Source organism: Haemaphysalis longicornis, unplaced genomic scaffold, assembly GCF_048455015.1.
Source record: "Haemaphysalis longicornis isolate Haplotype H1 unplaced genomic scaffold, Haemaphysalis longicornis Haplotype H1 scaffold_3, whole genome shotgun sequence".
Taxonomy (NCBI): domain Eukaryota; kingdom Metazoa; phylum Arthropoda; class Arachnida; order Ixodida; family Ixodidae; genus Haemaphysalis; species Haemaphysalis longicornis.
In genome coordinates, this window is record NW_027526335.1 from 45,010,089 (window position 1) to 45,032,162 (window position 22,074).

General features: G+C 45.3%; 2 protein-coding genes across 5 annotated transcripts in view; one reads left to right on the plus strand and one right to left on the minus strand.

Annotated features, from left to right (window-relative positions):
- The window catches only part of Shrm (shroom), a 495,848-nt gene extending 490,092 nt beyond the window's left edge, over positions 1-5,756 (plus strand). For all 4 annotated transcript variants that reach the window (XM_077703030.1, XM_077703031.1, XM_077703032.1 and 1 more), the window contains one exon: positions 2,144-5,756. In XM_077703030.1, coding sequence (XP_077559156.1) covers positions 2,144-2,428 — 285 coding nt within the window. In that variant the 3' untranslated portion in view covers positions 2,429-5,756. The remainder of the gene's footprint in view (positions 1-2,143) is intronic.
- A 2,266-nt stretch (positions 5,757-8,022) lies between these two features.
- LOC144174369 (structural maintenance of chromosomes protein 3-like) overlaps positions 8,023-22,074 on the minus strand; it is a 51,213-nt gene continuing 37,161 nt past the window's right edge. Inside the window, exons 24-32 of the mRNA XM_077703038.1 lie at positions 21,740-21,894; positions 17,978-18,061; positions 16,525-16,668; positions 15,346-15,504; positions 13,341-13,385; positions 11,696-11,870; positions 10,477-10,580; positions 9,111-9,194; positions 8,023-8,783 (exon numbers count right to left, since the gene is read on the minus strand). Coding sequence (XP_077559164.1) covers positions 9,126-9,194; positions 10,477-10,580; positions 11,696-11,870; positions 13,341-13,385; positions 15,346-15,504; positions 16,525-16,668; positions 17,978-18,061; positions 21,740-21,894 — 935 coding nt within the window. The 3' untranslated portion in view covers positions 8,023-8,783; positions 9,111-9,125. The remainder of the gene's footprint in view (positions 8,784-9,110; positions 9,195-10,476; positions 10,581-11,695; positions 11,871-13,340; positions 13,386-15,345; positions 15,505-16,524; positions 16,669-17,977; positions 18,062-21,739; positions 21,895-22,074) is intronic.

A 22,074-nucleotide genomic window follows, 5' to 3' on the forward strand; every position in this document is an offset into this window, starting at 1 on the left:
ATTCCCTCGTCGCGCGACGGCCCCGCAAAACCGGTAAGCCAATCACGGCCGCGGAGTAGGCTGACGTAGCCGGAAACGAAACGTTTCTTTACATCCGGTATGCAAACACTGCGGGCGGGCGGGCGAGGACGAGCCGCCGCTGGCTCGCTCGGCCGCTTGGCCCGCTATCGCTGTACCCGCCGGTTCGGGCCGGCAAGCAACTTCCCGTGTGCATCGGTTCTTTGGTCAGTGGCTTCAGCGTACGCGTGCACTATAATCAACGAATAGCGTGGAACTCATCAGTGTGGAGAAGCGTCTATGGATTGTAAAAGCAAGTAATCATCGTATAGAGCTATGTGGACAGCGAGACGGTAGGTTGACTTGCAGCCTCTTCGTCTATCGGTGACTGGTAAACACGCGTAGAGTTCGGAGGCGTCAGAACTTTGCGCCTGTGAAAAGAAGCGACATTTGTGGGCCGTGATGCGGGTGTTGTGGCGTGAAAGCAAGTGTGTGCATTTCTTCGTGCAATAATATGTTGAAAAGAGCCTTCGTGAGTTTATTTTCTGCTCCTCCTGCAACCCGCAAATGCTTTCGGCATTGCTCCAGGTTAGTAGCATGTGTTTTAGTTTTATTTCTACCTGCTTTTGTCGCGTTACATCATTTTCTTTGACGACGAATGGTTGACGCACCAACGAGGTCGTACAAGTCGGGAAGCAGCTGCACTGAACGCAGTCGCATCATTGCTCATCGCAAGTGCGAACACCACCTCAAGGCCTCATCTCGCGATGCGCGCCGTCGCGCGACGAGACAAATCGCCAGTGGGAATGTGCCTTAATGCTGACTTTTTAGGGGCACAGGGGATGAGGGAGGGGAGTAGATTGAGTGGAATTTTGTGGAATGCAACAGTACTATGGCAGAGAAAGGCATGCCATGCCACAGTCATCTTGCTAATTAGAGTACACGGGAAAGGGAGCGACTGGAAGTGGTCATCTGTGAACAGCGGAGGTCATGAACGTGGGCAAATAGGTGTGTTCTTGTGTGAGACCTGTCCTGCTTGTCAAGGCAGCCCAAGACACAGAAGCCTACGACATGTTTCCGACATGTGCGCGTAGGTAGTGGCGCACTTGCCAAGCCTGAGAATACCCCAAAACAAATACCCAGTGAAGCACACATTGACATGTGTTGAAAAAGTTGGCTTGATAAGATGTCACCCGCTCTCATATGCAATGGTATTAGTTTCCGGTTTCTTCTGAGCCTTTTTGAAAAAGGGGCAAGAACTATGCCACATTTTAGGCTTTTGGAAGTTTGGAAACAGTTATTTCCACCACGCAACACAAACTTGTGCACACTCCTGCAAATAGGACCAGGTGTCAAGATTGAATGCAAGTGTGCGCAGAGGGCAGAAATGATATTGCCGAAAGGATACCCCTGCGGGAAACGGCTATCCAGTCAAATTGTACAAGGACTTTTCAAGGATTCAGTTTGATTTTTAAAAATATTGTCAGAAATAATTGCTGTGAGTGAAAAACACCATAAGGATAGTACCATGGTGGGCACTGGGGTTATATATGTGAGGCTACAAACCATCAAGCATTGGCAATAAGTGAGGCTCATGAGCGAAAATTGTCTCCCCTTAAAGCACAGTTGTCTAGTTAGCCCAGAACATCAATCGTACCTTGTGGAGACACTTAGGAGAACTGTTCTAAGGTGGTTATGTTTGATCACTATATATATGCCTTGTGTGGCATGAATCATTGCGCTCTGGGATAGTGTTGCGAAATGATGCTTGGAGTGGTGCATGCAGTAACATCAACTTCTTAACATTAAGCCGTTCACACGGATGATCCAAATGTGCGGCTGAGTCTAAAGTTTGTCCTGTAGTACGTCTTGGAGGCCTGAAGGCTAATGCCTGCTGATAAGCTGCCAGTGGAGATCAAACAATTTGAACATAACGGACGACAAGCTGAATAGACAAGCTTACATGTTGTTGCACTTACTTCAGGTGCGTGCACTTCCAGCTGTCATTAAGCTGTTCTGGTGAGCACCCTACTGTGATTGTCTTGTCATATGTTGTTCACCGTTAGTCTTAAATGTGCCCCGAGAACAAGGTAGTAGTGCATGGGCCTGGAGGTGCTGATGAAGGGGAGGGCCTTGGTGTGTGCAGAGAGCCCTGGAGGCCAAGCGGGACAAGCTGAGCAGCCAGCACGAGGAAGCGCGGCGGCTCAAGGAGAGCATCGACCGGCGGAGCCGCCAGGTGGCCCAGTTCTTGCGCAAGTACCTGAGTCCGCAGGAGTACGCCGACTACGACCACTTTGTGCGCATGAAGTCCAAGCTGCTCGTGGACGCCCGCGAGATCGACGACAAGATCCGGCTCGGCGAGGAGCAGCTCGCCGCACTCCGGGCAGGCACCACCCCTGCGGCTTCCTGGAGATCCCTGACATCGTCCTAGGAGACACCGAGAAGAAAACTGTGCTTGAGGTCGTGGGGTCGTGAACTTCGAAGTTAAAGGGGCGAGGGTGCAGAAGCATGGGGAACGCACCAGAAATTGCCGGAGGTGCTGTGTCCGTAGTTATAGCTTCAGGTCAGAATGGTTTTCACACCGAGTCATAGAAACAAAGATAAAAGTTGGATTGTGAGCAGTAAAAATGCAGCCTGAACCTAAGTTATGTCGTCAAACCACATAAGCCTTCTCTTGAATTGTTGTACCTACCAGAAACTTTTGTCAAAAAAATTTTTCTGGTGAAATTTCTCATCTTCTTTGGTGTCTCATGTCACATGAACAGACATGCCTCGATTTTGTCGTCAAATTTTAATTTGGAATTGCAAGCGATGTGATAGCATCATCAATTATTCATTGCTGGCAAAGTGCTTACTGCACATATTTGACCTCTTTAATAGCTGTCGTTCAGTTCCTTTCCCACTATTAGAAAAAAAAAATGCATTATCTCATACCGCTAATATCGACACGGGCAGCACGCTTGTTGTAAAAACATAAAAACACCTTTTACCTCATGTTATTCGGCAATCTCTGGTCCTGATCGTGTCGAAAATCGCGACTGTAAATACAGTTTTGCATAACAAGCCAATGTAGGGAGCGTTAAGTCAGTTTTAGAGGCTGCTCAAACATAAAAGGTAATATGTGAGATAGTGCAAGTCACAACAGATAAATGTTCCTAACTTCAATTAAAAATAAGTCAAGCTCACTTTAATTTTTAAATTACTTTATGTTAGTCCTCTCTAGTTTCCTCAGTTGGTGTTTCACAATGTTGATTAAAACAGGCCCTCATAGGTAGCATTCATCCCGGAATTCCAAAACTGTTCATTAAAGGCCAACGTATGAACTTCTAACCTAAAGTCCCAAGTTAGAAATGAACCAACCAGACCAACCTGAACTTCCAAGTTAGAAATGAAAGTCCCCCTTGTGAAGATATTTTTCCTCACAAAGCATCTTAAATACGCCACCTCTCTTTTGATGGCTATATGAATGAGTGAGCTGGGGGGAGGGGAGAAAGCCAATGAAGTGATACGGACATCTTACCTTGAACTTCCACATCTGAGGGCCCTCGATCCCTTCAGCCTCGATGTTCACGACGTGTTATGTACATAAGTCACCTGTAGTGTGCATCACGGAGCGTTATTTGCCCTGCATAAGTGAGCGTCAGGGGCCCGTGCAGCACCAACAACACCTGCAGCGTCGTGAACTGCACTTGAAAGCTGCAAATGTGTGTGTGCGTGCTACGCTCGGCTGGCGAGAGACCCGCCCGATGACTGTGACAAACTGTGAGGCGTGCCTGAGAGCTCCAGTGACTCATTTTCTGACTGCCCTCCTAGTGCCATATCAAGGTTTTCAAGACCTCCGTTTCCCCACCCCATTCCTGCCTCTTCTCTACGACGATTCTGTGTTTCTCTGTGTGATCCCTGAAGGGGGCCCCGCAATAGTCCTCTTTTATTGGAGTGTTTGTCTCTTCCGGGTGCCTTTTTCCCGCGTCCCTGTTCTGTTACCAGCACTGTTTTTTGTGAAGGCACTAGTTAATGTATGTTGCCCCCAATTTTTTCTTTGATACATTGAATTCTTCCTGCAAGATATGGTTTCTTTCTTCCACCTCTCTTACCAAAATAATTGTACGTTTACTTTTAACGCTTGTGCAGAACGGTTGGTGAGACATTAAGGCAAAGAAATGGAGAAAAGAATGTTTCTTACCTTTGCGGACATGAATTTAAACAAAAGGTGAAAAGACTTGTATACCTAGCTTTTCTTTTTTTTTTTTTTTCTTTCTTGCATTATCAGTTACTGTATTTTGTGTTCGGACCAAGCAGGAAGCAGTCGTCTGATTGGCTTCCGCTGGAGATTTCGCTTGAGAAACAGCAGCGCATCATTTATGGTTTTCTGAATTTAAGTAATGCCACTAATGCCTTGAAGGGTCCAAATTTGGTGCATCAGGGCACACTAGCGACTGTTGCAAATTCCGCCAGTGACAGTGGTTTGTGTTTTCTTTCCGTTTGGCGGTTTGACACGTTTTGATTACCTTAAACAAGTTGGAAGACTGGAGAAACCTGAGACAGTTGGCAACAAGGTGTGAACACTTAGGAATCTCATTGAAGCCCGTTCTGTGAAGAACTAAAAGATTGCCGCAAGTAGTGTCCTGGCAGTAAAGATGCTGCAGCCAGGCAGGGGTGCAAGTTAGCATTCTAATTACTGCGTATGGCTGGCACAACTGCAAGAATTTGGATGCGGATTTTTTTGTTGTTGTTGTCTGCCCCATTTCGTGCAGTGGGAACCTTTGTGTAGGTGTGGGTATCTTTGCAACAGGGGAGGGCAGACAACACCACCTGGTTTCCTCCTCATTGGTGTCCAAAGGGACACGTATCCCCATTAACCCGCAGAAAATCCCGCGTGTGTGCATTACGCTTTCCATTTTCGTCGTTTATATTTATGCAGTTGCCATGCTTTTTTTCTTCTTCATTTCCCTTTTTAATTCTCTTCTCCACCACCTCCCCTTTCAGAGTTCCACTTTAATTTATTACTTCCTGTTTTGCGGCAGCACATAGGTCACTATACGAAGGAGGCGAGGGTTGGTCTTCTCGCTGTAGTGTGATAAGGCGACACTCGGGAAGAGTCCTCTAGTGCAGCTTTTAGGTTGGTCGCAATATTTTCACTGGGGGGAGGTGTGACAGCATTGTCCGAGTGAAGAAATGTGTGAATATTGTTTGTTTAGGACAAAGTGCTTGCACACACCTGTGTGCCCGGCTGTTTGTGCGTGTGGGAGCTGCCGTGTTCGCACCCTTCCTTCTTTGTCCGTTGTGGCGCCCACAGTGAGATCTGCAGGCAGTACAGGCCATTGTAGAACATGTACGCTCCCCCATCACGGCTGTCCACCTAACAGTATTTTTGTAGAGCCCCCGTCGTAAGTACCGAGGAAGCCGCGTTTGGGGGAACCCCGTGTCCCGCAGTTGTGGCGTCGTGCTGGCCGTGGTCTCGTGTTTTGTACAAAGCAGCAGAAGCGCTTGTTTTTCCCCATGTGTGTGTGTATGTGTGGGATTGCACTGGCGGGGGCGATTTGAGAGCGGCAGGTTGCGCCGGCAGCTGACCTGTGCTTGCCTGTTTTTCTTCGTCTTCCTTGTTTCCTGCTGTAATACACGGTTGCATGAAGGCGCGTGTGTTCAGTTACCGGCATTGTGCAGCGTGTCCTTCGATTCTTAACGTGTAAATATATGACAGAAAAGCCATACCGCGATGGCAGCCTGTGATTTCAATAAAAAGCCACATTGCTGTGCAACCCTCTGGCTCATGTCTCTTTGCGTGCCTTGCAGAAGGCCCCTCTCCCCTACAGACTTTGAACTGCTGCTACCCCGTGTCATCCCGATCGACACTTTACCACACGATGTTCTTACCTTATTATGACTAACTTGGATAAATCACGTACCTGTTTTCGGTCCTCAACATCACATCTGGTTCAACTCCACTTGTTCCTCTTAATTTGAGTCAAGGCTGTCTCCTACAGGAATTTGTTTTTTAAACCACGATGCTCGCATTTTGTTTGCGAGCATCGCACTTATCTCTCACCTTTTCGCCGCTCTGAGTTGCTGCAAGTATTCTACCAAGGTGCTGGGTAAGACCCAAGGTTTCAGTCTCACGAGTTAGCACCAGAAGTCCGAAGTGGTTGCGTACCATCCTTCTTCCACATACACCCCAGCCCATTTCCACCGCTGTAACTCTCCTCCAAAGGCAAAACTACACCCTTGCCATTTTAATCGCCATATCTTGCCTCTAATGGTAATTCTATGCCTGTGCCATGTTCATAACCATAACTCGCTGCCGAAGGTAAGGCAAGGCAATGATCATTTTTGTCATTTTCATTGGCGCAACTTGTCATTAACTTACCCCAGCCATTTTTCATTGCCCTTGCCATCACCTCGGCCCAACAAGTACCAACGGACGGGATGAGACAGCAATGGAGGGCCCCAGCGGTGGTACTATCTGGCCACGTTTCGTTTTTGCATGCACTACTACGTCGCCACACATATAAGAATTAGGCTTGTCAGTTTGCGAAAATGCGTAACGGCGACCTTGCATGAAAAAGATCTGGGATACGGCTGACAGAAGTGCGATCACCATTTCCTAAGCCGTGGAGCTGTTCTTGCAACAACATAAGGAATTACATAAACAATAAAATAAACAAAATATTGCCGACGATCACGATACGTTCTAATGCGAAATTCGAGTGTGGCTATTCTGGTGCTTGCGAGATATTTGCACTGTATTAAGGCAAACAGTTCAAAAGTGGCATGTGTGTGTAGTTGGAGGCCGCTCTTCTTTTTTGTATTGTAATTGTGAGAACACCATGAGTAGGGTGACTGGCATTGGCATTTTGTTGTGCAGCCCATTGCCTCACTAAAATTGGGAGATTGTAAGTGGGATCTTTTGGGTGTGTTTCACAACAGTCACTGCAGACAGGTTCCCGCCTGTGCAGTGCTTTGCTTCTAATTATGGTGCTGGTGGCTGTGCTCGCCACATTTTAGCAGGTTGCCACCGTGGAGCATATTGTAAGCGGAACTTCCCTCTCCCATAATTCTTTTTCCATAATCTCCTCTTCCGCTCTTCTGTTCATGCTTCCACTGTACCTTTCTTCTCTTTGCTATTGTCGCCTTTAATTCTCCACTGCACTCGATCTGAGTTTGTTGTCATTTTTTCACATGCCTCCTGTTGGCCTACTTAAACCAACGATGCTCAATGCACGACCATGCACTTAACACTTTAAAACTGCATGCTGAAGAAGCAAAGCAATTCAGCACTGAAAGTTTCTCTTCCACATGCATGCCTGTTGCATGCACCATGCATTGCTGGCACCTTGTTGCCCTTCATGACAGTGACATTGGTGATCACCAGGAACCATTTTGGAGCTACTGCTGGACAATCCTGCCAGAAACAACTGCTCACTCCATTAAACTGCTCAAGGTGCTCCAGCTGGAGCCCTGAATAAAAAAAAAGCAGTTTCTTTCCCTCTTTTATAATGTTTCTTTGAAGGAACCACTTTTAAAGAGAATACAACTTCAATTAGACTGGACAATTGGGAAGGAAAGAAGGCTGGTAATACTTGGAGGCACTTTTCCTCGGACACACAATGGCCTGAACAAATTTGACACAATTGCAGGCTTCCAAATCAAAATGCTTGGGCGTGAAATTCAAACTGCTACTATTTTATAACTGGCCACGGTACAAATGCTTACAGGAGGTCAGTAGTTGCAGAGAGCAAGCTCGCTGCCTCCTATGGACCCACCCAGTGGTTGCATTAACAGAGTGCAGACTTTAAGAGCAGTTTAATTAAGAAGATCTCAGCTTCTACAATGACTTCAACAGATACTTCCCACCCAATAAGGCTAAACTAATATAGCATTTGTGAGTGCGAGTGTTTTATTTATAAACACAGTCACTGCTCTTGAAGAACTGTTGCAGATTGTTATTGGGCAATTTCGATAAAAACCACGAAACTAAAATCATGAGAACAAGTAAGAAAAACTGAAATTTCAGTTTGAGCTTTATTGTCATTTTCAGTTCATTCAGAAACTGTTTCACACTAGCAATAAAAAACACAAACAAAAAGGCTGTGTCATATCCTCACAGGCTTAAATAAAACTTTGTTCAAGAATAACATAACTTGGGTAACTTGAGTATAGCTGGCATTTTAATTACTGCCATTGTCCTGCTGTAAATAATTCTATCACAAATGCGTGAGCAGTACAAGAAATAACTTAATATGACCAGTATACCTTGAGTATCACAAACATAAAAATAAAAATGTCATTGTCCTGCTGCCAAAAAACATTGCAAAAATATGAGCAATACAACGTCTAAGAATGACAATAAACTTCATTATTGCTGGCAAGAAAACTGGTGCCGTTGTCTCGTTATAAATCACAAAAATGTGACCAGTCAAACACACCAAAACAAGTGACTAGATAACATAATTGCTGGCATGAAAACTGATGCCATTGTCTTATCATAAATTCCATCACAACAATGTGAGCAGTGCAATGCACCTAAACAAGTGACTAGATAACATAAGTACAGCTGGCACAAAAACGAATGCCATGGTCTCAAATTTCACAGCAAGAGTAACAATTCATAAACGTCCCAAACATCACAAGTGATTATAGTAACTTAAAGCACTGCTGGCATAAAAACTGATGCCATTGTCACATGTAGTAAATTTGTTCACAAGGCTGTGAGTCGTCATACGTGTAACAGTGAATGAACCAAGCATCTTGGGAGTTTTCCTGGCATGGTAATAGAGGCCACCGCTGCACTGCAAAGGTCATCATCACAAGCAATGAGACGTCAACAGCGAGGCTATCTATGCACAGATGATAGTGTTCAACCTAACAACTGCTTAATGAGCTCAGATATAAAAGCATGAGTTTATGAGCTGGAAAAAAATAAAACAAAATAAAGCCCACCAGGCATGAGTGACCTTCTTTACACAAATGCACCTGTCACAAAGCAAATCCAATGCGCAGACAGAACAAAGCCTTTCATACAAACATACACACACTTGTAAGCTACCAATCACACAATGGAAACCTACACTAATAGGAGAACATGAAACATTGAGAGGATGCAGGCTTGCACATACACTGCAGTTTGGACTTCAGAGTGGCTGCGCAGCCTGAAGTTGCCGCCGGGCTGCTGAATCTGTCACCGGTGAGATACTGCTGACCTGAAAGATCACCAGACAAAAGCATGACCACAGGGGTATAGGCGAAGCTGCTAAAGCTGGGTTATGCACACAAATCCATCAGAAGACAATTAGGAATGTTAATGTGGCCCAAAAATGATCGATGCAGTGTCTAGTGTGCTTCCAAGCGCTGTTGACATGTTGAACCCTGAGCTGACGTGGTTACACATAAGGCACAATGGTAGAGGTAAAGGTGATAATGTTACGAGGCGTGGACGGTGCAAGTTTGAATCTGGTCCCTGCCCCTTTTTCTTTATTGTTATTTCGATTATTACCTATCGTATTTGCACGATTGTAACGTGCACCTTTTCTTTCGCTAGAAGGCACGTTACAATCGGTCTCAAACCTGAAATCGGCTTTCAATGTTCCCCACTTTAGTTTCAATGTCAGCAGGAACTGGTAAGTAAGTTTATGAAGCACAAGAAATTTTTGCTGCAACATGGTGTGCGTCAAATGAAATGTCTTCTGCCAGGTCCAGGTATGTGGCACCACGTCTTTTACACCTGCGCGGTAGAAGTGGCGTAGAATTATTTTTTAAATTTTCCTAAGTAAACTTACGAGTGCGTTACAATTGGGGGCGCATTAGAATCGTGTAAATACGGTACTTGCTCTTTTGGTTAGTTTCAAGTTTTCAGAGGTTTAAATAATCAATTCTGTTGCTTTAGTTAGGAATGGTAAGTGGGAGCAAAGTGGTGCTAGAAGTGGTGCTTCATTAAAAAGGCTGCCTTGCCGCGGTAACAATGGTATTATTGTATAGCAAGTGTCAAACAAATAGTAAAGATATTAAAGAAAACATGTCAAGCAGTGCCGAATCCCCAGCCACTTTTGGTAACTTTTATACGACGTCACAGGAAAGTTGTTTGCGCGACTGGCGGCCATCAACTGAAAGTACTGCTACAGCACATGACTGGGCAGTTGTGGTGGGCCTCTAGTTCCATTCGATTGCATGACGTGAGTGCGAACGTGCAGTTACACACTGAAAATTACGCTTTTAGTGTTGGCCCATATGACGTCACTTCTGCCCATTATGTGTCACTGTAGCGCGAAATTTGAACGCTATTTCTCTCGCGTATTCTTGGTTACAAATCATCTTTTGTGGCCAGAATGGAGCTGGGTGAGGTACTGAAGCCTCGTTCTTTCAAATTAAACAAAGTCATATTTCGTCTTCATGGCCCCTTTAAGGGCGTTGAATGGCATTGCAGACACGGCGACCCAACAATGCACGAATGCACACACGCACGTAGGGCAGCCTCAACTCCCTCACCCCTCCTTCCTGGGTAACCCTGAACAGCGTGCCCTTGGATGCCAGCTCGGGCCGGAATGTGGTGCAGATAAACTGGCTGCTGGCGCTCAGCTCCTCCAGAATGTCTGTCCAAGGGAAAGAGGAGAGGGAGAGGGGGGAAAAATGACGGATAATCAAGCACCCACGCACACATATGCATACATGTGGGTGTGTGCTTGCTTTCTTTCAGGAAGTGAACATATTGCCAGCAGCCGGCATATTGTAGGCTGGTAGGGATATTTTGCCGGCACTGTCTTCCGATTGGTTGTTCAGGCCTGCTTCATTGCAACTGATATGCCTGCCTCCGCAGGTAGCGCAGTCAGCCACTGTTAGCACGGCTCATTAATAAAGAAAAAAAAAGTTAGTGTGGCTCCGTGATTATGCCTCTATAGTTAGTTTCGAAGTCGCTGGTTTGATCCCACAATCTTTCTTTTTTTTTTATTGACTGTGTGTTTTCTTTGTCTTAGTCATAGTGTATTCAGACACTCATTACTAGGTAATACAAATCCGCTGCGTTCTGCTGCAGCATTCTATCTTTATTGTTTGAGTCCTGCCTTTATATGTTACGTTGGGTAAGGTTAGGATATGAGGTTAGGTTAGGTTAGGCTAGGACCTGCCTTTATGGGTTGGGTTAGGTTAGGATTGGTTAGGTCAGATAAAATACATAAGCGAATAAAGCATGCACGAGAAAAATGCATACTGACTGCCGGAAAAAGAATGCTGGCAGGATGGTCACAACCAGCCAATGGCTGTGCAGTGCCAGCAACATTTCGTGCAGGCTACTTTGACAACTGCCAGCACGACATCTGGGAAAAATAAAATGCAGGCTGCCGGTGCAATATCCACACCTTTTCTTTTAATAACAAATCCCAGTTCACCACCGAAAAAATCCAGAGTGGGAAAACTTGTCAGCGAGTGGTGAGGTGTACAACACACCAAAGCACTTACTGAAATTGTACAGATCATTCACATCGTTGAAACAAAAACCCAGGACTCACAGTACTGATTAAGGACATTCAGATGCACAACTTCTGCCATTCATTTTGTTTTGATATTAAGCCAGTGCCGTTACACATCACATTACTCCATCACTTATCTTTGTGATGTACAGAGGATCAATGTGACTGTTGACAGGATTAGCGCACAGGAAACCCTTGGCTGTAAAAGGGGCGAATAAATTTAGGTAGCAGGGCGCACGCACTGGCCAGGGCCTGCCTGTGCTCCGTGTCGAGGCAGGAGTCGACCTCGTCGAAGATGTAGAAGGGGGCCGGGTCGCACTTCTGCAGGGCCAGGATGAAGCACAGGGCCACGACTGTCTGCTGGCCCCCCGAGAAGCAGCTCACGCACTGCAGGGGTGCCCGCGGGCTGAACGAGGCCTGCAGGAGAGAAGGGGGCACTTTCTCCAGGCCATATTGCTATACACTGTTTTAACAGCACAAGGTGGAAGGACAAGAAGAATTGTTACTGTACTTTTATGCATCACGCATGTGCTACTGCGACAAGAGTTGGCATGGCACGGGTGAAAATTAATTTTCTAACTTGGCTTCAGAAGCACAGTAGATCTTTTAGGCCTGAAAGAGTGAGCGGTTACTGGAAGGCAGGGGGCGTGTTTGGCTTTCATGGCTCCAAGAAATTCTTCTGGGCCCATTCCCTTAAGCGGGTATGCATCATTTGACTTGCATGATGCCCAAACGACATTGGATGGACGACATCCCGGGCTCCTAAAGTGCTCCGCACTTGAAAGATGGTGCCTTCCCAGTCCAGAAAGCTGCAGGCTGTGGCCGCTGGTCTAGCCCGGGAGATCAGGTTGACCTGATCCCCAAGGCGAGCCGATTAGAGTTTGCTCATTCCCCCCAAGGAGGGGAGGGAGAGGACTGGGGTGGTCAGGGCAATCCCACACGAAGTGATAGGTGGTATAGGGCGTGTGAGGTATGTGATGCACAGGATCGTCGATTTTAAGTAGCCCTCAAGGCGGGCGTCGCTAGCACAGTCAAACCTCCATGTAACGAACTTCAATGTAACGAAACCCGTGATGCAACAAACCACGTAATTTTTTTTAACTTCAAGTGTATGCACACCATGTATTTTTAGATGATTAAGCTTCATGTAGATGATTATAGCTCCAACAGAAACAGAAAAAGTGTGCCAGCCATGCATGCACGCCATGTTTTTGCTTGCAGGAACCATGCACTCACGCAATTAACACTTCATTTTAGCCTCGAATTTTTATGTAGCGAAATTTAAATGTAACGAAGTAAATTGCGAGTCTTACTGACTTCGTTACATTGAGGTTTCACTGTATTATGGGACGGGTGTCAAGCACAAATACCGCACACATAGCGAACTGAAACTCGTTGCTGTATAAGCAGGGCATGATTTCGTCTATGTTCACTATACAAGCTATTGCTCACGTGCACTAGAACAACCTTTACATACGCCTGTTCTCTTCACAGTGAATTACACATTGACCTTGATTTGTGAAAGCACAGCTGCTGACTAACTCACTGCTTCTTACGTCATTTTTTTTAAGGTTATCACAGAAGTCAGTGCTCTTGAATGGGCACCTTTAACGATAAAGAAGTTTTGGCTGTTCGTAAGAGGAGTAATCTGAACTGTGGTCTACTATGCCCGGTTGCTATTTCTTTGAGCACCACATTGCCTCTTACTGGTAAGTACCAGGTAATACTTACTACTAGTACTTCCCCAAACAATGCTCTCCAGCTCTACGTGTCTTCACCAAACTCACACAAACAAACTAATTTCATTTGCCCAACAGTACAGACATCAGCTACTAGTAGAATGCATGATCACAGGATCAAAGTAAACATAGATAAACTGTTAGCTACCGTGAATTCGAGGCCGTGGTAATCCAGCTCCTCTTCAGAACTCTCCTGAAAAACATAATAAAGAGGAGTGAGCTGAAGCTGCAACAAAGAACTCTTTAACCACAAGCTGTACAGTGCCCACGGATTGAAGCACGACACTGCGAGCGCGTGGCCTGCGGTACATGCAGCGCTGCCCGTGGACGCCCGTGGAAGCTAGGTGTTGCATTGTGGTATACCACGAGGATGAGAGCGTTTGGACCGTAGGCTTGCTGCTTCCGGTTGCCAATAAGCGGGGTTGTGGTTCCCCGCAGCGACAGCAGTGCGCTGCGAGCCTGGAGCGCAGGAGTGCGTTTGTGCATCGGTGGTAGCTGCCTGGCGGTCCGCGCAGCCAATTTCGCGACATCGTCTGCGCGAGCGTGCTCTTGTTACGCGTGCCCTTCCGATGCGACACAGATAATGTGCATGTAAGGCACGGTCACGCGTATCTTAATAAAACCAGCGCCTGCACGAAGGAACAGTCAACTTTATTCCATGATATAAACTAAACAAAGAGGCGAGCCGACGAAGCACTAATGCACCGCACCACACGCGAACGTGCCTGCAAAGGCGTCTTTCTTTTTTTTTTAGTTTACATCCTGGAATAAAGTTTGCTGCTCCTTCGTGCAGACGCTCGTTTTATTCAGACAAACGTGACCGTGCATTACATGAACATTACTGTGTCGCATCGGAAGGGCACGCGTAACAAGAGCGCGCGCACACCAAGTCGCGAAATCGGCTGCGCGCACAGCCGGGCTACTACCGTCGGCGCACAAACGCGTTCTAGCGCTCCAGGCTCGCAGCGCACTGCTGTCGCTGCGGGGAACCACAGTCCCGCTCATTGGCAACCGGAAGCAGTAAGCATACGGTCAACACGCTCTCATCCTCGCGGTATACCACAATGCAACACCAAGCTTCCACGGGCGTCCACGGGCGGCGCTGCATGTACCGGCGGCCACGCGCTCGCAGTGTCGCGTTTCAATCCATGAGCACTGTACCTATATTTGAAGTTTAGTGCTAAGCTACACCCTGGTTATGAGGTACACCATGATGGAGGCTTAGATTAATTTATGCCAACTCCGATTCTTTCACGTCCTTGCTTTTGCATCCATCAGAACGAAGGTTTCTGCAGTCAATTCAGAGAGCTATTAGAGAGTTTTAGCATACCGGGTACTGTCCGCTAACGCTACGGCGGCGGGTAGCGGGGCCCGACTGGGAAGGTGAAAATTCATTCCGGTGGGGGGATTAGTTCCGCCGGCCGGCCTTCGCCATGCTCGCGCCTTCTCTCCACTGAGGGGCAACCTCCTTGCCCTCCCCGCGCGCGCATGCGCGGTCAGGTCCCGGTAACCCGCCACCGTAGCGTGAGCCTCCGCTAGCCACTACGCTAAAACTCTCTAGTATTATAATGAAATAAAAAAACGCGAGAAGTGATGACTCAACACAATAATGACACTGAAATGGCTCTACCTTCTTGGTCTGGTTGTTCTTCCTTTGCCTGAGTGGTCGTTTTATGCACTCTTGATTTCAATACGCCTTATTGCCAACATACTTTTCCTACAAATTAAGTCACGCGACCAAGAAACACACAAACCTGGGGCATACGTTTTGTGTCTCAAATTCTTTCGAGTGCCAGATGAAAATACTAGCAAGTGGCTACAAACTGTGGCATCTTTAAACATTTCTCATACCTTCTTACAAACTTTTGGCGTACTGGAGAGAACAGCTTAGTTAAAAGCCAATTAAAAAGTGGTTGGATGATGAAGACAGATCGTGAACTTCCACAATTTTTCTTGAGCGTTTGCTGAAGAACGCTTTTTTAATGTTAAAAACATTAACATGAATATCCCTTATGGCGCAATTAAAAAACCATTGCTATAGAGTCAGCGAAAAGGCACTGGAAAAGAACCAGCAAGGTGCCACTTCAATAACAACATCTGATCATGCTTCCTGCAAGCATAAGATTTCTTTTAGCGCAGCTCGCAAGACTTGCCTGACTGCGTCTCGTCTGAGTATACAGCACGATGGTGGCACGACCCTGAGGTACAAACTTCTGGAACAGGTCCTCAAAGTACTTGCAGACTTGCTTGACACTGAAGTTAATTTTTTCAAACTGCTCATCCTTCTGGGATCTAGTCAGGTCTCCAGCTTGCTGCGATGGGCAAAACATGGCACGCATAGTGAAGTCGATCATGTGAGATCATGTGATGAAACTGAATACAAATACAATCTTAATCTTTTATAACCCGTGACCGACTTAAGATGGCATTTGCAGCATTTTTTGAAGCACATGAAAAACTGTGCATAGTAGTACTTTAAGACATTTATATTTCAAGTATATGAACATCAAGCGGAGAAATGTTGCTGACACATTATGCAGTAAGACCTTCATTTTTAAGTTGCATGCAGAGAATGAAGAGGTCGCTCACTTCACCATCAAACACAAAAATGTGTCACCCATCAGCTAGTGATGATGAAACGCAGTCATTATGGAAGACCTACATTAGTTGTTATGGGAGCAGAAGGAACCTTTCTCATTTTATCATCATCATACTGCAATGATATAAGCTGCACATGAAGGATGACCCTGTTCAGCCAGAGATTGCCTAGCAAGAAAGTAAACAAGCAGAGGGCAGGGGCACTACTCGTTAACATAAATGCACACAGCGGTTGTGCCAAACGCTCAATGGCATAGCGCTGGCAAAAAGGAAGTAAGAAATGGCAAAGGACTAGCAATGTCAGAGTTCATGACGAAACAACTAAAATCACTAACATTGCTGTCACTTTCCACTAGAACTGGCTCCACCAGATGCACAAACTGACGTCGTTGTCATGTTGTAAGTTTAGAAGAAGTGACGGGTACAATTTGGACCCGCTTACCTATTTCTGTGACAACTAGTAGCAGCTTAAGGCACCAATGTACACATTGGTGCAACTGACCCACCCTTGGTACACTTTGTAAACCAACTGTTCGTCTGACAGACAGCTGACAACCATAAGCACCCGTAAAACTGTAGCAAGAAAGGCACTTGGGTGGTTACTATCCTCGCAACAGACAGTGTTAAGTTGGGTTCTATAGTTGTTCTATAGTGGGGGGGTTCTACGGGATAGTTGAGAAATCCTACACACTGAACGGCAATTCACAGAGAACACCAGGCGTTTGTATGCATACCGAACGGGTCTTGTCCACATCCTTAAGCCCCCAGGCAACCGCATCCAGCTGCTGTACAACTTTTTCAATGAGCCACCCATGCGAGAATTCAGGAATGGGCATTCGGTCCAAAGCTTCTTGCAGCAGCGCTCGTTCATACTCGAGCTGTTCATGGAGGAGAGGCAAGGTTTCATCAGTGTCATGTCAGCCTGCATGCTCTATCAATACACATGCCACATCGGCAGCTTTGTGTAAAGTAACAGGTTTGATCCCCCACCCCAGTCACAGTCGCAGAAACAAAAAACAAAAAACAAGCGACAGGTTAATTGAAGCAAAAATTTCATTGAAGCAGAGTTCGTTGTAGTGTGATTCAACTGTATTTTTGACTACAATACTGTTTACCCTATGGCTTCCAGAAAAACTGGAACTGCTTTAATATGTGAAGAAACCATGAGACTGTAAGTTAAAAAATCTATGCACTGCAGTTTTACACACATGTCGACTGTTAAATTTTTTTATTAAGCAGCTATTTCGGCCAAGAACCAAACCCATGGCTTTATTCGAAGAAACGGGGCACATCAACCACTAATTAAGGCACACCACTGCACTTTTATCTGAAATAGTGAACCAGATGGCACAAATTACATTACGCAAGTCCTTCAAGGATGGAATCACATTAGGTCCCAAACTAACTTTTGAAGCCAACAATTTATGACTCATTCGGTGGAATTTTATTCAAGAAATTCTCTCCACATATGGTCTTTTGACAACTGCTAAGGTTGCTCAAATATTGGTGTACTTACGCATTGTATTCATGAGAAATGCAGCCTTTTAGGCCAGGAATCAAGTTCTGAACATCATGTGCAACAGCATAGCACAAGAACTGCAATACCCCTCTATCTGCACTAACTGAAGACTTCATGTTCAGTTCAATTTTAATGGTGATAGGCCTTGGCACAGTCCTTCAAGCTGAAATTATTTTAAAAATCATCGACAAAAGAGAAAAAGTACGACTTGAAAACACAATGGTTTTTCAACACCTTTTTTCTTTTCTTTTTACATGTGGACACCAAATACTCATAAATTACGAAATTACGACTTAGCAATATGCTTTTTTTTAACTGTGCTTTTTGTTTGAATATCTCTGTCACAAAACTGTCGAAATGTTTCCCTACTTTTCGTTTTTTGAACCAAGACGTCAGAAGCAAGTTGAATAAAGAAGTACACAGTTTAAATACAAAATGAAAAGACGAACTTTATGAATAGTAAAATTCCATACACAACAGTGAGGGCACACACATATAGAAAACATTGTTTTTCATGCTGCTCCAAAACCGGCACTTCAGTGCTGGCTTAGAAAAGTATTGATGCAACAACTCTGCACACGCAAAATAACTTAAATTAAAAAAGAATGAATGAGCTAGTATCGAGTAAAACCAATGCACTAATGCCAAACCAAGACCTTGGTTGCTACCTCAGAGTCTTCCATGTTGCGGTAGATATTCAGCTTCTTCGAAACTTTCCCAAACATCCCTGCTTTGTTCTTAACTTCCGCCACCTGAAAGTAGAAATAAGACAAAATGCAAGGAAGCTCGCACCAACGCGTAAGACTTGAAGGCAGCGAAGCTGTATGCGACCTTAATGACTATCACGGTGGTTTAAGATCGAAATTGCAGTCAATTTGCTTCTTCTTCACTGCCGCAACGACCTTTACTCCATTACTGTTGTCATACGTGTGAGCTTCCTTCACTTTTTGGAAGTAATAATTATGGTGAAAACTGCTGTCTTTCATATGCCAAGCAAGTGTTGCCACGATTACGGAGAACGCTAGATTTTTTTTTTTTTTTGCCAATCTTGGCCAATCTCCCGAAGTGGGTATGCTGGGCTTAACAAACGTGCACCAGGGACGCTGGGCGGTTGCCGCGAGGCACACACACACGAGCAGTTGGCATTTTCTTGGTTTTTTAAACTCCCGGTCGGTCACCGCGAGGCGTGCGTTTACGTGTGCATGCTCGGCACTTTCTGTTTTTAACTGTGGCCAGAAAAAATTACGATTTGCTAAACGGCTTCACTGTTAAGGGGGGACGCGGGGATCAGATGGCGAAAAGTGACCAAAAAATCGTTTTTTCGGAAGTCACATTTTCGGATTGCACGTTTTATATTCTATGCGTCTGCAAAGTTTCCCCGTCGAAAACGATCGCGAAGTGCCAAAGAAAAATATTTACGTCAGCTGAGGTGACAAATTATTTCCGCAAAATGACGAAAAAACGGCAATTTTCGCAGCGCTGTATCTCCGGAACGACGGCACCGGGCGCCGCCATCTTGGTCGCGTTAGATTGGCAGAGTCTTCAACTTCCGATTTCCTGTCGCTGCTTTCATTGTCGCTCATTCACAAACGCACAAACGGCGGAAAATGAGAGACGGTGAAACGAAGCAACCGATAGAATCTAACACGCGATTGGCTCTCCGGCCGCGTTAGCTAAGACGGCTCTCCGGATTGGGTGCCGCCATGGCCACAACAAGATGGCCGCCGGGCGTTTTGGCTGACGCGCAGTTCGCACGCACTCCGTGTCGCTCGGTTTCGCGGTCGGCTCGGTTCCCGTTCAGTGGTTTCATGCTTTGCGATTCCGTACAGTGACGCTATCGTTATCGCGGCGATAATGCTTGAGATCGTGCGCCAGATAGGGAAGTGCGCGGCTCGAAAGACGCATCGAAAACGTGCCCGCGACATCGCCGTGGTGCGTCCTTGAGTGGGAAACTCGGTGCGTCCGTGTACAATTGGTGTTCGTGAAGTGAACTTTTGGACGCATTGCCGTGTTATAAAACGCTTAGTTATTGCTGTGTTTTACAGCGAGCTCGCGAGCTTCAGGAATGGAATGACCGGCTCGCCAGAAGTTGCGGCGCGCGCTGCATTGGCGCGACGTGTTCGGGCAGCGGCCGATAGCGGGATCGGTTGCTATTGCGCGCGAGTACTAATAATTGATGTACGCAAAGTGTAATTTAATGGCAAAAGTAAAGTTGCTAAACATAGTAAGGTTACCTAAATTACGATCGTGGTGAACGTGCGCGTCGGGGATTGTAGGGAAGGGGGGGGGGGGGGTGCAATGAACCACGTAACCCGGCTTATTTGAGAAACTTTTTCCGTGGCTCTAAACTAGTTCGTACAACCAAGTCTGGGATTACACAATTATATTTTCAGTATTAAATTAATTAGAGAAGATGCCGTAATGTTACTGCGTTTAAAAAAAATTTAGTGTCACTATTTTTTTTCTATTTTTGCAATGTTTGCAATTATAATGTCCATTTTGCAATGCTTTTTTCGCCTGAAGAAGAGCATGGCATTCTTATAATATTAATGTTGTAATTATGTAAAACAAATGTATATTCTGCCTTCAAATAGCTCATCTTATGCGTGTGATGCCCTGATATAATTTTTGACACTGAACAGCCTCATGTACTAAGCTGTAGCTTCATCAAGGTTATGACACCCAGAAATAAGCTGAAATTCTGCTGGCACATTAATAAAAAAAAACCATGCCTTACTCTTCATTTTGGAGACAGCTATGCATTAGGCATACATGAAGTAAAATATAGGTACCCTAGTAGCCCATAGTAAACTTTTTGGTACACTCTGCGTAAAACTGGTGCTTCTGCCATCTAAAGGCCTACACATAGAAACCTCCAATGAGCCAGGAAGGCATCCCAGATGCACCAAATCAAAGGGCAAAGGTATGCGAGGTTGTCCCCAAGCAACGACAGCAAGGACTATGCTGCTGGTGCAGTTTGAAAATTGTGACATCATCGTAAACTTTAAGAGCCGTTTTCTCAAAAGTGCATTTTACGAGTTCTTCGTTGCTCGTGGAAAGGATAGCGTGGCAATCACTGGGCAGATTTTGACCCTGTCTGTTTTATTTCGATCCTTGAAGAGTTCTGCAGGGCGAGACAGTCTTGGATTTTCATTTTAGGGCCTCGTTATTTTTTAATGTGGAATTTATGGCTAGGTCAATTATGTCCTATAGGTTACAAGTGAAATTATTCTTTTCTGTAAAAAAAATGAAGGGTGTAAAAAAAATTTGAAGACTGTCTTGCCCTGTAGTGTTCTTTTGACTATAATTGAGAAGTATTCAGAACTTCCTAGCATGTGTCAATACCTTGCTAGGCTTTCCACGAGCGGGCAACATGTAAACCTCTGTAACACAAGAACTACTGAAGGTATCATCATGAAATTTTAAATTTCACCATTTGAAGTGCTTTCCAATGTGCTTGCCGAATTTCATCACTCTACGCCAAAAAACAAAAAAGTTCACTCCGATCCCCACGTCCCCCCTTAAGAGGAAAGGGAAATGTAAGCTCAAACTTTCAATGTTGAAAAATGATGCCTGCTCGTGAGTGCATGCGTGCGCAGTTAGTAGCCAAGCCTACACACAGATCGTGAAACAAAAGGTATACCTGTTGAGCCAAGGATTACAGCTCCTGGGATGTATGAAGGCTAAAAATAGGAGTGCCAAATGGGTTCTGTGTTAATCAAAAGCAATTACCACGCTTGCCGTGTAGAGCTTATTTACTTGTTTCACAACATTTCAGTATACTAAAACTATGTGTGCAGCAACATTACAGTATTTCCCTGAGCTTTGTCATGCATATCTGCTATAATGCCTTTGCAATGAAGACAAAGTACAAGTTTGGTTCATCAGAAAGACTATTTTGTCCCAATACCAATGATATCAATTTTACCGCAAACTTCAAACAAATAATCAACATATTGAGGAAAACACACGAAGCAATGGAGACACCACTGCCACTTTCCAGAGATTTCTGTGTGACGTCCCATAATCTTGTTTGTACGATTGGCCACCACCCAGAAAGATAACTGTGTGTCTCTTCATCGTATCACTTGAATGCTAATGTGCAGTTAACACACAGATAACCGCTTTTAGTTCTGACCCATATTACATCAGTGTAGTGTAAGATTTAAAAGTTTTTTAACATTTCTCCAATTCTATTCGGGAAAAGGTTTCTCATGGCACAGTGACGAAGCTGAGTGAGGTACTGAAGCCTAGTCATCCTCTTAAATTAAGCAATGTGATATTTTGGACCCTCCAAAAATTTGGCCAACGTTTCAACCTTGGCAAAGGGCATACCCTTGATGAGACAACTGCCTGGACTGAAGCATGGTCGACCACCTTGAGAAATTTATAAACAAGCCCACTTGCGAACACTGGTGAGTGGTACGCACCGCAGACAACGTGTTTTCCCTTTTAACCGTCAGCAACTCCAGTTGCTTCAACGCAGCCTCAAACTCCTCGTAGCAGTGTGCTTTCTCCTCCGAGAGCTCCTGGACACTGCGGTCCAAATCAGGGTCCTCGGATGCAGTTGATTCGTTGGCAAGCTCTGGAATTGGTCAACGCAATTAGCAACACCCTGCATATCAGCTTTTGTGTGCAACAAAGATTGTTGGCCCCAACGATATTTTTAATCTGGACATTTACGCACACACAGAACTTAAAGGGCTAGAGCAGAACATGTTTCCAATCAGTTTTCGTGCTTAATGATGATACAGCCTTGTGACAG